The sequence below is a fragment of the Molossus molossus genome, unplaced genomic scaffold (assembly GCF_014108415.1).
Source record: "Molossus molossus isolate mMolMol1 unplaced genomic scaffold, mMolMol1.p scaffold_m16_p_3, whole genome shotgun sequence".
In the NCBI taxonomy this organism is placed as follows: Eukaryota; Metazoa; Chordata; class Mammalia; order Chiroptera; family Molossidae; genus Molossus; species Molossus molossus.
Window position 1 is genome coordinate 24,446,734 of NW_023425366.1, and position 17,670 is coordinate 24,464,403.

At 33.0% G+C, this 17,670-nt stretch overlaps 1 protein-coding gene across 3 annotated transcripts in view; it reads left to right on the forward strand.

The window, feature by feature from the left end:
• Nucleotides 1-17,670, forward strand: part of CDH18 (cadherin 18) — a 419,127-nt gene that overhangs the window by 340,300 nt on the left and 61,157 nt on the right. For all 3 annotated transcript variants that reach the window (XM_036280557.1, XM_036280558.1, XM_036280559.1), the window contains 2 exons: nucleotides 90-277; nucleotides 14,049-14,302. In XM_036280557.1, the coding sequence (XP_036136450.1) occupies nucleotides 90-277; nucleotides 14,049-14,302 (442 nt within the window). The remainder of the gene's footprint in view (nucleotides 1-89; nucleotides 278-14,048; nucleotides 14,303-17,670) is intronic.

A 17,670-nucleotide genomic window follows, 5' to 3' on the forward strand; every position in this document is an offset into this window, starting at 1 on the left:
TAAATATATCTTCAAAATATTTAATGTGTTTTTCTTATAAAATATAAATATTATTATCATGAAAATGTTTAATATAAAATATTTTTCAGAGCACTATCAGCTATATGTTCCTGAGTCCGCTCAAGTTGGTTCAGCTGTTGGGAAAATCAAGGCAAATGATGCAGACACTGGTTCAAATGCTGACATGACATACTCCATCATTAATGGTGATGGTATTGGGATATTCTCCATCTCCACCGACAAAGAGACCAGAGAAGGGATTCTTTCCTTAAAGAAGGTAAAATGAATATAATGTTAGTGATTTAGGCACTACACTCATTTTTCCATGAATAACCCATATTGTCAGGTCTTTAAGAAGACAAAATCTTTCCTCTTTAAAATGTAATTGCATTTTAATTATCAGTGTTGTGACTGACTCTTTTGATACTCTCATAGAACTTATATTTTATGTGTTGCAGAAACCTGATGTAGAATATACCATGAATGTGCCCCTGTCTTAGTTCTCAGATAATAGATTAATCATTAATAGCAGTTCTATTAATGCCGTTAGTCTATGTTGTAGAGACTTTCCTGAGTAATGTAATAATCTTTATCACATTAGCTAACACTTTTTACTATATAGGTCTTTACTTTTTGGTCATGGATCCATCAACACAGCTTTGGTGAAACCATTGACCTTATCCCCATTCTTTTATATTCTTAACTCTGTCATTGGACTGAATCTATTGCATTTTGCTTTTAAGAGTACATGATGCTCATGTCCTTATAAAAATAAAGTAGAACTCATAAAATTACCAAAAACAATTTAAATGTAACTCCTAGTGCACCGTATCCCAGATTTTAAATGTCTAATGACTTCAGCTTGAAAATCTACTAATATTCAGATTCCTAGGCTCTAATTATCACATATTTTGATTCAGAAAGACTAGAGTGGGTGGGACCAAATAAATGGCCTTTTTATTTATTTATTTATTTATTATTATTATTATTATTATTATTATTGTTATTTTTAATCCACACTGGAAGATATGTTCTTTCTTTGATTTTAGAAAGAGGCAAAGGGAGAGGGAGAGAGAAACATCAGTTGGTTGTTTTCAATATACACCCCAACCAGAAATTGAACCGGCAACCTATGTAATCTATCTATCTATCCTACCTATCATCTATCTATGTCTTGTATGTAGAATTATATAAAATCTCATTAACACCTCCACTAATCACAAGTGTATATTGAGTTCAAATTCAAGATTAAGTTGTTTTCAGGATGCTACACAAGGGGCCTACGAAGTAGAACTTAAAGTGTGTAAATACCTATAGAGCAGTAGTTATCACTGATCTATGAAAAATATTTATATATTTACCTAAAATCTTTTCTAATTTTAATCTTTATATCCTCAGACTGTAAAACCTGGGTCAAAATGTCTAAAAGTGTCAATTTTATATCTTTCTTTAACCATGTGTATTTTGAGTGCCTTTTTGGTGCCAGGTGCTGCGCTCCACATGAGCCGTGCCAGGATGAGCAAAGTAAGACTGTGTATATGCCTGAACAAAACTTCAATCTCTGGAAGTAGATAGACACGAACCAAATGTCACATTCATTCCCAGATCAGTAATAAAACCTTTTCTATGAAGGAAAGTTATACAAAGCCACTGGGGGAGGGGGGGTGTAATCTAGAATATTTGATTCTGTCTGATATTCAGCAATGGTTGAACAGGGAATTGAAAGAAACTTAAGAATTATAGGTAAGGAGTATAAAAGCAATCACTCCAGAAAGAGCAAAGAAAAGTCACCCAGAGTCTGAGGTGGGTGGAGCATGGCTCATTAAGGAACCAAATAGAGTTGTCAACTGGAGCAGAGAGAATGATGAAGTCGGTAGGTACCAGGACACACAAGACCTTTTTAAATTTAACCCACTGGAGAGCCACTGAAGGTTTTCAAGCTGGTCTCATTTTACGTCACTATTTCTTATTAAATATTGAAGTAAGCTTTATGAGGACAAGACTGTTTTGAAACTCTATCAACATCTAGCATGCTTTCTGACGCGGAGTATACTTTCAATAAGTATTAGAGTAACTGATAGATGGAAATATGGATAAAAAGATGAGGAGGAAATTGCCTGCTTTTCATCCCTTGGATGGTCTTTACTCAGGTAAATTCAGGTAAATAGACTAGTTCTTTCTGAAGTATAAATTCTGAATCCTAGGGAACATCAACATAACATCAATATTTAAGATACAAGTAGAATATAGAAGAGTAAGAGAGTCTTGGAAGAAAATTTCAAAAACTAGGAGAGAATTTTGACATTAAAAATTCCCAAAGGAGGTTGTACAGAAGAAAGATAGAGATTGATTAAAAATGTAAGTACTCTAGAAATTTAAATTAATTTAAGGTTATAAATAGTAATTGATAAAAGGGAGGACAAGGTGATTATCACTAGCAGTTTTCAGCTCATCATTCTCATCTTTGTCATCACCATCGTCACTATTTTCAACACAATAATAGTAACAGTTACACTTGTTGAGTATTTTCTCTGTGTCAGGACAGGTTTTAAGCACTTTCTCTGTCTTGGTGAATTGAGACAGTAGACATATCATTCCTTTAAATCTCACTAGAACATTATGATATAGAGAGTGTTACCCTCACTAATAAAAAATAACTGAATTATATCTAAATAAATGAAATCACAGCTATTGAAACTGAATCATGGAGAGAGAAAAGTTGTAGCCAAGTAGAAATTCATCAACAGAAAACTGATCCTGGGAGTTTGACTTCAGAGTCTGAACAATTACTTATTTTACTTGGTTGGAGAAAACATATATTTATTATTTGTCACAATGGTGAGAAAAACAAATTCAGTGTGCTAGAGAGAAAATGTGAATCAAGGAAATAGAGAAAAAAGAAACAATCCTCTTGGGGAAATTTTGTGGTAAAGCACTGGAGAAAAATTATGAAGCAAATGAATGAGAACATTATGAAATGAAGATTTTAATTGTAAACTGGAAGGCTGAAAGGGAGTTTCTATGCAGATTGGTAAACAGTCAATAGAAACAAACAAACAAAAAAAAAATGAGGCCACTAAAGAGGAGATAATTGATTTAAAAAGATGAACTGAAAATCGCCCTGTTTAGAATGTTGATCACAGGTGGAAAGAAACAACCCATGGTGGTATGCCTATTTCTTGAAAAAATCAAACAGCAGGGAGAAGAAATGGTTGCAGACAAGTTTGTAATTATACAGCCTGTGTGTATGTTGGGGGGAGGGGTTGTCCATGCCTGTTGAGTATTATTGTCTTCAAAAAGTAGAAAGTTAGCCCTGGTTGGTTTGGTTCAGTGGTTAGAGCGTTTTGGCCCATGGAGAGCAGAGTTGCAGATTTGATTTGATTCTCAGTCAAGGGCATGTGCCTCAGTTGCAGGCAGTGTGGGAGGCGCAACCAATTGATGTATCTCTCTCACATTAATGTCTTTCTTTCTTTCTCCTTCCCCCCCTCTTTCCCTTCCTCCCACTCTATCTAAAAATCAATAGAAAAATATCCTCAAGTGAGGTTAAAAAAAGTAGGAAGTTACATTGTTACATTATATTTGCAAAAAGTGAGGGTGATGGTAAGTGGTTTAAATATACCATTGAATACAAGTATATATTGTAGGATTAATGACAATAAAGATCTTATCACCTTGCATGGCCTCAATTAATTCGACATTTTTTGCAAAAAATTAAGAGAAATTGGTGTATGTGTATGTATGTGAACACACATACACACCTTAGGTATTTTCAAGAAAAAGATTGTTTCAAGAAAAGGATTGTTTCACTTGTATAAAGGGTAGTGCTGATATACTAAAAATAATCTTGACAATAAATGAATTTGATCTGTCTTTCAGTTTTTTTCCCTGAATTTGTTTTCTAAGGCAGTATATAATTCCTCTAAGATACATTAATATTTGCATTCATCTAACTTTTTATTCTTCAGATGAGCATTATCAATCTCAGAGTTACTTTATTTCTATGTTAGCAATTTAAAAACTAAATTATATAACTCAGTAGGTTTTAACCTTTAAGAGGTACTGATTCAGATGACAGGAAATGGATAAAAGCCTTTTAAAACCTGTTCCTTATTTAGTCTCTAAAGCAGTTCAGGCTGGCCAGCAAGGCAGAGCAACTCATCTTCCCAAAGATCAAAATCAGCAGTGCTTTATAAGTCAGCTTGCAGGAGCGTCTGCACATTCCTGTCCATATCATTCCCTCATCAGAAAATTGCCACTCTAGATTCACCAGTCCATGGTATGGTACCTTGTAAATACACTTTGATAACTTTCATTCATTGTTTAATGGAGCCTGACCTGGTGGAAAGGGGAAGAAGTGATAAGGACGAATTCACGTTGATGCACTCTTTTCTCTGACATAAACCTCTTGCTAGGAAAGTCCTTCTTAGCAGCCCATCTCAAAATCTCTTCTTGGGCTCTTTATATCAACATGTACACTTTATAAAGTTGTTTCCTTTTTTTTTTTTTAATTCAAGGCTCAACCCTATTTGCTTTTAATGAATTTCGATTATATCATTTTAATATCACTTTTACTTTTTAAGCCTATTTAATTAGATGTACAATGCTGATCAAAAAATCTTAAATTTGTCTTCAAACCAATGAAGGATGGTAGAAAACGTGGTCTTAATGTCAGAGGAAATAAAATTTTGGTCCTGCCGTTTAAGAGATCTATGACATTATCTCAAGACTTTTAATCTCCAGTGTTCTTATTTAAGCACTTTATAAGGTGGATATTAAAAATAGATAAAATGAAAATAGGCTTTAAGTTGCGTCTGGTTAATAATTGCAGTGATACCTCAATATCTACTTTTCTACTTGTCTTCTCTTCTTCCTGTATTTGCACCAAAATTTAAATGTAGTTTACAGATCACTCTGTATGGTTTGTACAGCTGCCCTTTATTTCGTGTTACCTAACTCCCCTGGAAACCACACAGAATGAAATGTCCTGTGGCATCATGTCATCTCATATGTACAAGCTGTCGTTCACGTTTTTTAGTAATCTATGTCCCCTTTCTTCTTTTTTGGAAAATAAAAAAAAGATTTTTTTTTCAAAGTTCAAGTTAAATATTGTCTTTGTAGTGCAAAATTTTCAGGTATAGTTCACTCCCAAATATCCTTCTTTGGATTATCTTTTCTGTTTTTCGCTAACTTCTTACCATATGACACTGAGTAATCCATATCTGTTTTAAATTTGCTAGGTCTGATGAGTAGCAAGGCCTTACTCTGGTCAATTTACTATGGATGCAGTAATAATTCCCACAAATGTGTATCTATGTGAACTACAAATATATCCCTGCCTATAATAGTTGTTAAACATTTTATAACCAGGTACTTATATTTTTTGTACTTGATTTTGTATAGAAATTATATTCCACTTTATACTATTTCATTTAAAAAATGATCCATTGAGATGGAGCATGAGTAAACATAATAGCTTGTAAAAGTATGCTTTAAAAGTTTAAGTTAATCCTAAGAGAAAAAACTGTGAAATATCTTTGACTATAACCATACTATATCTATTCCAAATAACCACTTTTTTTTTTTTTTTTTTAGTGGATTGTGTTTGATTTTTTGATGTCATTACTTTGCCTGGCACTGTGCAACAGACTAAGAATCAGGATGTTCTTTGCCATGGGATTGTAAAGTTTTGGTGCCATGAACTACAAAGAGCAATAATCAAGGCATATAAACCCATTGTCAATATACATATAGGCAAATGCATGTGCACATGTGTACATAAGAAAAAAAAAATGGTTTCTAATTCTAATGAACTATTTACAAAAACTGAATATTCATAGGGGTTTTGTTATTTAAAAACAAACAAAATACTCAGCCAACCTGATATTTAATTCTTATAAGGTTCTAATATCTAGAAAGTTATTCTCCTGCTCAGACAGACACTAAAGAAAGAAGAGTCCAAGTTTCAATTCAGTTTAATCTATTACTGCGTTTGTAATAACTTCTGACAGAGAACTGCTTTTGGACAGCTTTGTTCTTACTATTCATCTGTAGGCATGGCCATGAGCCTGGAGTGATAGATCAGTTGAAACTACCATGAAGTTAACTTAAGTTAATATACCTGCATTACAATTTAGTGCACTAGGTCGGAAAAAAAATGGTCTTTGAAATATCCTGATGAGTTAATCTATTCATATTCATGGGTTATCATTGAGCCTTCATATGTGTGGGAATGTATCAGTACACATATTTATGCATATATGTGCTTGTATTTAATTATATATAAGTAATATATAGAAATATACTCTCTCTATATATGTATGTATGTGTATTTGTCATCTGAAATACAATCTTTTTATTTTCCTAGTCTTAAAATGACAATTAGCAAACACATGCAATATTTATTTTATTGACATCCTTGAAATTATACATAATAAATGAACATTAACTTTCTGTATAGATAAATTTAAAATGAGATAGCTTTGGGGCAATATAGAAATTGGACCGGATATAGGTCAAAAGAAATTTCTTAGTATTTATGAAAAGAATTTTAGGACTTTATTGAACTCCAAAAAAAAAAAAAAAATGAGTAATAGAACAACTTGGCTTAATGCTGTTTTCAGAAGACTTATATTTATGATGGTTATGTAGCTCAGAAGGAGAAATATACTAGTGTGATTTCATGACTAGTAGCAGTCAGTGATTAATGAAAAACAATTAAAAAGTTCCCAATATGTAGAATTGGCTAGACAATAATTGATGTGAAAGAAAATAACTATCTACCATAATATTAAATGTGTTCATATTAAAAAGAGAAAAGGTATTTTATAAGTTAGAGCAATGATATGTAAAAGTAATTACTAAGAGTAATAGGATAAAATTAAGAAACTAAAATTTAAGATAAAAATTGGAGTTAGCTCACTGACAGTGAGCTACATTAGGATGTTGAGCAGTAACTAAGGAAAGGGAGAAGCCCCACAGCCTGGGAAGTTGAATTACACCAAAACAAACACTTCTAGCAGGGGCAGAGTTTGCATAAAAAACATTTTGGTTACTTAGTTCTGTGAGCCTGTGAATTAAGGATGTTATCAAGATACTGAAAGTGGTGGTAGTATTAGTTAATAAAACTGGAATTAAGGAAGTCATCAATTCATTTTCAATACTATTGAAATTACTTGAAAAGATGATACATAAATGTATCTTTTGAAAAAATGTATCTTTTTGTTGATTTGAGAGAGAATGAAACATCAGTGTGAGAAAGAAACATGATTGGCTGTCTCTTACATGCCCCCTACTAGAGATGTAGCAGAAACCTGGCATGTGCCCAATCTGGGAATTGATCTTTCGGTGCATGGGACAATGCTCAGCCAACTGAGCCACACTGGCCAGGACATGAATATATCTTTCATTGTGAGAACATTATATTCCATTAAAAATATGTTCATCCTTAGTCATCAGATTTGAATGTTACATTACATTATTTATGTGCTGGTTAGATTTTCGGCAGTATAACATAATATTTAAGGGTCCTACCCCTAGAGCCTCAGTACCTGAGTTTAAAGCCCAAATATAATACTACCAGGCGGTTATCCTGTGCAAGTTTGTTAACTTTTCTATGCCTTAATTTTCTCATTTGTAAATGGGAAACAATTATACCTCACAGAGGTGTTGTGATGATTAAATGAGTTAATGTATGTTAATTGTTTTGGTCGCAGATAGGTGTAAAGTATTCATATTTTAAAAATAATATAGAATTTTTCATCCTTCAAATGTAAACCATGTTAGAGCACTTTTTTGTACTTTAAACACAGCTCGATTTAAGATTAAGGAACAGCTCTTTATCAGCCACCATGCACTGGAAATTGCGCTAGATACCTGAAATATTAAGAGTTAGATAATACTTTTCTCTTAGGGAACACTGAGTCGATATGAAACATGGTTGTAATACATCATGTCAAGTGCTAAGATATAGGGTTAGTTATTATTAAGTAAATGAAGGAGTCACGGAAATCTTTGTATTGGAGATTACTTTTGAGCATGCATGGAACAGTATGTAGAGATACTCAAGAAAATAAGTGTGAGTTGAGGGCCTTTATCCAACTACATTTTCTTTCAATTATGGAGACTACTGGTAAGAAATTTTGAATATGAAATATAAGGAAACACTGTCCTGGAGAATGCATTTTCAGGCCAAAATAGCTGTGGGAACTAAAGAAAAATGACAGCCAGAACACTGAGTACAATAAACATCAGGACCAGACTGATGAATTAAAATGTAAACAACATGTGTTCTAAAAATGTAAAAACAGTACCTCTTATAATATGAAAATAAGATACAAATGAAATAAACTGATTGATTGCTTAATTATTACTAACTAGAAATAAAAAAAAAAGTTAGGGTCAATAAATCAAATATTAGATTCTAAAGCATACTTAAAAGTGAAAAGATCAAAACAATGTAAGGAAAGAGGGAGAAAATAGAAACACTTTTCAATCACTGCTTTATGGAGGGTGCTAATAATTCTACAGAATATGCATATTACCTTAATCTAAATAAAGCAAAAATGTTGTCAGTGGAAGAAAAACATAAACCTTTTAAAATACAAAGAAACTTTACTCAACAAAAGCAGAGACACCTAAAACAACAAAAATATTAAATGGAAGAATAATAGCATAAATAAAAAGGAAAGTAAGAAGTATAATTTTAATGCCCCCAGGACAGAATCCAAACCAAAATCATAAAAAGACAAAAAAGACTTTACAGTTCACATTGTGCATACAAAAATGGAAAATATTTATGTAGCATGTTCTACATAAACAACATTTGCAAAACAATATACAAATATTATAATATGCAAATTGTATTACAATATATGCAAGGAGTTATGTGTAGAACCAGAGAGGGAGAAGGAAACTTTATTATACTTATTTTAATCCATGACAAATAAAGTGTTTTTAAAATGAGAATAATTCAATAACTGTTAATAAGAAGGCTTATTAATCTCTTTCTTCTGAAGATATATCTTTAACTTCAAGTGCATGGAACGTGTAACAATATTAACCATAGTATAGTCTTCAGAAAATATCCCAATAAATTTCCAAAAGCCAAAATAGTACAGACAAAATGCTCTTCTCCAGATGCAATATAACTAAAAATTAAAGAAAATGACCTATAAGAACAACAAGAGATCCCTAAACCTAGAATTTAACAACCACAACAGCAACCTTTAATAAAATGCAAATTTAAAAAAATGTACAGCAAAATTGCAGAATTTCTGGAAAAAAATATGGGAATTATGAGACACAAAGTAAGTACTCCTGAGAGTATATTCATAATCCTAAATACAATAAAGACAGAAAATAAAATTAAAAATTAGATAAATTAATATATCACTATAAATAATAGAAAAGGAAAAAAATATAAACAAAATGAAGTTAAAAATCAGAAATATAATATTAAATATTTAAACCTTAATTTTGTGGAAAGTAATACAATAAATAAGCTTTAACTAATACTATTACAAAACATGGAAGAAATAATAGAAAATAAATAGCTAGAAAAATAGAAAGTGTGACACTTCCTTAATTTTACACAAATAAATTTCATGTAAAGAATATTTCTGTAAAGGTTTCTAAAAAGCAACTTCAAATAAATAAAAAATACATATAAACTGATTTCATATAAGAAAATGAGAGACTTGTGAAAGAACTACTTTTCAGATTCCATGATATGCTGAGGAAATTTTATTAAAACTAAAGAGGCAAATGATTCCAAAGTGATTGAACCCTTTTAGCACACTAAAAAGAAAGAAAAATGGCTTTAACATCTTGCAGTTGTGAAGGCCAGAATTTTTAAATCAAGCTAGGTGTTGAATAGGTTGAATTTCCTTCATAAACTTTAGGAGATAATTTATCCCTTGCTTCTTCCAGCTTCTGATGCGCCCAGGCAGCCTTTGGTTTGTGGCCACATCACTCCAGTCTGTGAAGATGTTTGGACTGGAATTAATAATCCAGACTTTCAGTTTTCCAAGAAGACAAATTTGCCATAGTTCTGAGATGTTGTTAAATGGAACAAACTATATTCACATGATCAAATTCCATCCTCACACAAATATCTTGGTGAGGCCAAATTTATAGAGTAAATAATGGTGAACAAATGATCAAAGACTGGAGTCTGCTCTTTTGAAGAGCCTTCAAGTAGTTCTAAAAGGAAGACCTCTCCCCAATGTTTTCTGTAACTTGAGTATTTTAGTCAGCTGTTAAATCTGAATGAGTATTGTCAGAATCCGGACAGAAAGGTCTAAAACCACGGAGAGCTGGCATTTTAATGTATAGTCGGACAAACTCTTTCTTATATTCATGAAAACTCCTGCTTCTACAACCACACTTACTAAGATCATACTATATCTCATTTCATGAAATTATTTTCTAATTTTCTTAAGACTGAGAAATGTGTATTTTGTGTTTTATAAACTCTCAACCTCATATTTTTTAGGTTATTTTTTTCTGTGGCACCAGAAGTGCCTGAGTAATTTTTTTTTTTTCCAAAATGTTTCCCCTTGTAACATCTTCTTATCAAAATGAGGTATTAGATGAATAAGTTTCTCAAATCCTGGCACACTGTAGTTTCTAGACTCTTTTAAAGTAATAGCAATGCCCTGGCCAGTTTGGCTCAGCGGTTAGAACGTCGGCCCGTGGACCGGAGAGTCCCGGGTTTGGTTCCCACTAAGGGCACGAACCTCGGTTGCAATTTGTCCCTGGCCCCGGTTGGGGTTGTGTAGGTGGCAACCAGTTGATGTGTGTCTCTTACTTTGATTTTTCTCTCTCTCTTCCCCACTGTCTCCCTCCCACTCTATTTGAAGATAAATTAAAAAAAAAACCAAAAAACAGTCCTCGAGTGAGGATTAAATAAATAAATAAATAAAAGTAATAATGATAACAACAGTCTTCTAGTAACTAAGAAAAGTGAAACCCACAGAGTTCTAAGTAATTTCCCAGGAACAAAAGATTACTAGGAAGTTACTAAAAGATTTATTTAAAATGTGTCAATGATGAGTATTTGGATAGCTTTGCCAGATTTACAAGAATATGAAAAATAATTATAATCCTAATCCAGTCACTATATAGTATTGTATGTATAATGCAAAGCAAAAAATAAACATTGCAGGACTTTGTATTGTATACATAATACTGCAATCATTAAGAATAAATAAATACATATAATTTCTTCTCACTTTTTCTAAACTTTCAGTTCAGCACCATCAATTTTTTTTCATAAATGAGATTGTAAAATATTTCCATATGTATTTATTTGCCAGTTTCTAAATTTCTGTCCCAACATGAAATAATCCTCTTATTCCTTAGTGACTCCAGATAGGTCTCTATTCACCCATCTGCCAATCCTGCCAAACAAGTTCTGCAAAACAATTATCCCTGTCATGAGGTAGTTAAATATATATTAGCTAATCATAAATATAAAGCTATGTGTTCATATAAACAGACAGCTTCGTAGCAGTAACTAGGTTAGTGTTAAGAAAAATGATGTCCAACTTGCAGAAGGACCTGCTAAAAAATGGAAAAAGAGAAGTCTGTTATATTGGATGCACAGCTTGAGAATAATATCTGATGGGGTAGAAGTGGCCAAAATTACCTCCATAATTTCCCTGAGAGTCAGAAATATATGAATGCCAACACCAATGAATAAGTGGAGATGGATGTTTTAACGTCCTGTGTTATCAGATGGAAAAGTACTATTACCCATCCCTAGTAAAATAAACAAATCCTAGTGTTGTTGTTTTTTTTTTGTTTTTTTTAGGTCTCAAACACTCATGTTTAGAGAGAAGAACCTTAGTTATTATAAAGTCTACTAGATACAGCAGATTGACTCCAAAAAAAATAGTACACTGGTCTTAAACAAATGGTAAACTTGCCAAGGATATTGTATTCCAAGAGCAGAGTACCCAGATTCTAACAGTCCACGCTCCTCTGAGCCAAGAGGGACCATACCAACCCACCCAATTCCTGATAGGTAGTAAATCTTCACCATTTCTAGAACAGGTTATTTAAATTTGGATAAGATTTATTGAATTAGTCAAGGAGAGATTCTCAATCACTAATATTAAGGAGAGAGAAGTCAAGAACAGAAAAAATACAAGCCATCAGTGAGTGTAACTCGGAATTATGCTACTCTCAACCAAGATGAATGTTAATTACTTCGGCAATTCATTTCTCTTTAAATTCCCTCAGAATAAAATGGCTCCCAGTTGGTGGGTCACAAACTGCAGAATCAATTAACGTTTCTTTAAAATATATACATCTAAAATACATAATTATTCACCATATATAAATGCATTTACATTGTATATCAGATCCACCTAGAGAATTTGAGATTTTAAGATTTTTAAAATTTTTATTTTATCTTATAAAAGCTTATAAAATATTGTCACAGTACAGTCTCCATGAAACTAGATTCTAGTTTCTTAAAATCCAGTTTGGAAATTAAAGTTATATTTTCTTCTATGCAATCACCAATCTCTGGAAAGTCCAATTATCCAAAGCAATTCAGAAGAGGTAAGGAAAATAAACATCAGTAAGGTGATCTTTCTATTTATAAAACTCCTTAAGGATACACTTTCTAATCAGCTTTTTCCTGAAACTTAGGGTAAAGGAAAATATCTGAGATTCTCCATAGGGAATGATCACTCTCTGATCTTGCCAAGAGAAAAGGTTTCAAGACTGAAGCAAGCCAGTGCAAAATCAGTGGCAGAAACAAGGATGAAAAATATCTTCCACTTCTTCTCATGGATATAATAAGGAAGTTCAGCATCAGTGGATACTTAACCAGGCTCAAATTAAAAGGCTGGTTTCTGGATCATCTGCACAAGCATCACCATGGAGACTTCTGATATTGAACTCAATTTTCTAAGCTCATAATATGAGCTTACTTTAGTTTGAGAGTCCATTATGTACATCATGCTTAACAATTTCCAAACATTGAGTTCTTATTTGCAAATTGACTTTCTCTTAGAAACATTACCTAGCTCTAGCTGCTTATGTGCATGTAGGTTTGTATCCTTATTATTAATTTCCATAATACCCAGTCTGATAGCACTAAATACACAGTGCTATAAATGTCTGTTTACTATTTTTATGCTACATTAGACCATATATTCCTTAGGACAAAACATCATACTGACCTTATTCATTATTGTATACTAAGTCAAATTTATGATTTTAGTCATAAATTATTAAGAGAAGGAAAATAAAGTTTAAAAAATTAAAAAAACAAAACATTAAAAAATACAAGATTAGTAAAAACTCAAAGCTAAAAAATTAATGAAACAGACAAAAAGACTAGAATTTAAAGAGCAAAGTTGATTACACCATAATATAATAAAGTAAAATAACAAATACATGAAATGCTATTACTAGTAAAAGAGAAAATAAATGAAAGACAATTAAAACAACAGAAATAAAATTCAAAAGTCTGTATAATTTTCTTTTGCTAAAACATAAAGAAAATATTATTAAATTGAGAACTTAAAAATGAATCTGATTTTTAAATATGATAAAAGTTTAAAATCAGCAAGGTAAAAAAATAAGATTATGAGAGATGCAAATCAATGATATGAGATAAATTGTTGAAACACAAAATGCAAATAAAAAGAATCTTTAAAATTTAACAAATTAGTAGCAATTGTTTTTAAAATTAATCATGTAGGTTAGGTTCGCAAAAAGAGAGAAAAAAGTTATTACTTGAGGAGACAACAATGAGAGTTTCCAAAAAGCAATATTAGTTTTCCCGTGGGAATATTTTCGTACTTGGTTATCATCATATTTATGGCTATGAAAAGCTGAAATTGATTCCAGACTTGAGTCCCTGATTTCTACTTTCATATTATTAGTAATATAAACTTACAGTTTTGTGTGTCTTTTGTAAGAAAACATATGGACTTACATCTAGTCATATTTGCTTATTTCAGAAATAGAAAAAGATGCTTGTTTAAAAGTGATTAACAGTCATAATGTTGAATCTTGTTTCTCCCCTGCAGCCACTGAACTATGAGAAAAAGAAGTCCTACACCCTCAACATAGAAGGAGCAAACACACACCTTGATTTTCGCTTCTCTCACTTGGGTCCTTTCAAAGATGCTACCATGCTGAAGATCATCGTTGGGGATGTGGATGAACCACCACTGTTTTCCATGCCCTCCTACATCATGGAAGTCTATGAAAATGCCAAGGTTGGCACTGTCGTTGGCACGGTTTTGGCACAAGATCCCGACAGTGCTAATAGCTTAGTAAGGTATGTTACGCTTCACAATTTTAGTCATATACATATTTTGGTTGCCTCACAGTAATTTAAATTTATAAAAGAATACTTAGAATATGTTCTTTCTATGTAATTTCTCTATTAATACAAGTAAATTATATTACTGATTCTTTAACTGAGCAATGAAGCAGATGGGTTTCTGTCACATTAAGAATAAAGGGGGATCAGTGGGGGGAAAAGGAGAAACATCTGTAACAAAAATAAATAAATAAATAAATAAATAAATAAATAAATAAATAAATAAATAAGAATATATCTCCATGTCCTGGGCGGTTTGGCTCAGCAGTTAGAGTGTCAGCCTGTGGACCAGAGAGACCCAGGTTCAGTTCCCGCTAAGGGCACGTACCTGGGTTGCCGTTTGTCCCCGGCCCTGGTTGGGTCGTGCTGGAGGCAACCAGTCGATGTGTCTCTCTCACATCGATATTTCTCTCTCTCCACCCCCCTCTCCCTCCCACTCTATCTGAAGATAAATGCAAAAAAAAAAGTCGTCAGGTGAGGAATAAAAAAAAATAAAGAATGTATCTCCATGAGTACATCATTGATCACACAGAGTAGTTTTTCCATTTGACTTAAAAGATGTGAATATAGTTGACTGGAAACAATTGTAGATATGTTTAATCACAAAGTAGAGAAACTTTGGTCCCTTAGTGTAGGAAATATAGATATATTACAAAAGGGCCAGATTTGGGAATAACACTTATCTGACTCTGGGTTCTATTACAACAGCTATGTGCCTATAAGAAATCATCTACCCTTACCTGTAAATGAAGAAAATTACTCCCTGTCTCTCAGTTATTGTGAGAAAGCATGAAGCAGTGTTCCTAAGGCGCTCAGCATAGTGGCCTGCACCTAGTAGTCAGTTAACGTCAACTTGTCCAAGGCTGCCTACAGTGCTCACTTACAGACTAGACTGAAGACAGGAAGACCGGTGTGGGAATTCTGGAGTATGGACTGACTAGCTGTGTAATCTTATATTGTCATTGAACCTTGGAATGTGAATTCTAAATATATGAACAAGGAATAATGATGCTGCATAAATATGTTGATAGAATTAAATTAGATTGATACACAGTAATTAGCACAGTCAGTAAATGTTCAGTAAATATTTTATTATGTTAGTATGTTCAGGCAGTGGAGATAATTAAAATTTTTCTCGCATAATCAGAAAGATTTTTTTTGTCTCAATTGTGACAAAATCCCAGACTGTGCAAATGTAGAAGACCTCTTTCATTACCCTACATATAAACCATTGGGTAATCTTAAGGCCCCCGAAAGCTTAAAATTCTTAATAAATCTGTCTGCTTTTCTCCATCTTAATTCTGACTCTCTTGAGTTCTCATTTATTTTAACAAAAGCTGATATAGTAAACATTCCCCCTTGGTGTCTACATACTGTTTGTAAAGGGTCTCAAGTTCCTTTTATGTAAGCATGATTGTTTCAGCTAAAAAAAAAATAAAACATGTCCACAATACCCATGCATGGAGAGAAAGAATGTTTTGTGCACACATGTATGTATTCAACAACCCTGCTTCATCTGTGAGTGCAGAAGGATCACCCTGTCCGTTGGTAGCCCTCTGTCACACTGAGAGCAAGAGCTAGACACTGCTCAAAGAAGCAGGATGGGCAAGGTATACAAAATAATATGCATAAACCCAGTTACAGAAATCCATCTGTAATTAAGGGATGGACATAGGGGTCGAACATGCTTAGTTTCCCAACCGGAGGAGAGCCTGCAATGCTTCCGCATTCCGTAGAATGCCATATTTTAATGACATTGATACTTAACAGTAAGCATAATTTGTCTAACTGTATTAAAAACTGTAACATTATAAAGGATATTAGCAAATGTGGCTTTTTCTTTTTAACCAAAAGGAGCTAACACCTTTCAGAATAAAATCCTTTCTGCTGTTTCATATAAAGTATTTGATAAACATTGGTAAGACTTTCTTTTGAATATCAGAATGATAATGATGTATTCTGTAACTTTTAATTAAAAGAGGTGGAAGGTACATTCAATTTTAAAAGTGATAGTTAAACACCTCTCATATGGGGGCATATTACCATAGTCCTCATGATAAAGGAATTAACAAATGCACACAGAGCAGCAGCAGCTTGAAGTCCAGTGGAGAGATACACTTGAAAAACATGCATTCTTCGATAAGGGTGATAAAGATATGAAAGTGTGCCGAGAAAAAGTATGCACAACGTCTTGTAGACAGAATGAGTTGAAGATTAAATTGAAGCTCAAAACTCAGGTTAAGGATGAGACAGATGAAGGAGAGAGAAAAGAAATGTAGTTTTTGTGCATGTGAGAAACTTGGGTTGCCTGTGTGAGAAAACCAAGTCTGAGGTTGTAGAGAAAAGCTGGAGAGAGACCATGAAAAGGCCTTGTGCTGACAACTGAAATGTATCCTGGCAGCAGTATCAGTGGGGAAGAGAAGAAAGGACAAAGTATGAGCAATTAAAATCAAAGCAATGGTGGGAAGATTTTCAATTCAAAATAAATAATGAAGACTTTAAATGCTATGAAGAGTGGCATATATGTGCCAAAAAGTTGGTCAAAGGAGGGAAAATTTAGTTGTTCAACAAACTTCTTTCATTGTTGCTCTATTGATGCCCACACACCCCCAAACCCCCATTCCACATAGAACAATGGTTCTTACCCAGGGGCAAATTTCCCCCACTGAGGGACATTTGACAATGTCTGAAGACATGTTTGGTAGTCACAACTGGGGGAGGATGGTGCTCATAACACAGAATTATCTTGTCCAAAATGTCAATAGTGCTGATGTTGAAAGACCCAGCAGATTAAGCCAAACTGGCTGGTACATTGGTAAAACTGGAATGCTCTTATACTCTTGAAAAGAGATTTTGAAAAGATATTTTTGGGAAATGCATACCAGTACATATGTTTCACATACATGCATAGTCATGCAATGTTTCTACATATACATTTTTTTAGTAAAATAAATAATTTATACATAATTTATCATCCCATTATTATTAATTGCCTCAGTACTTGCTCCATATTATTGGGAGCATTAACCGAACACCCACTATGTTAAATCCATTCTCCCAGTTGTTGGAATGCAAAGATGATGGGTGTGTTGTCTCCAAATTGTAATACTGAGAAGCACAAATCCATTAGCATATGTATTCTTTCTGCTTTGTTTTAGTTAGACAACCAAAATAAATCCTTCTAAAGCTACCTTAAAGTAATTAGACTCCATAGCTGCTTTTTCAGGGTATAATTTACATAATATTTATTCTTGATTTCAATAAAAATGTGTCATTCACATGGGCCTCTGGGTGCAAACAGTGAATGAAAAATAGAAAACATT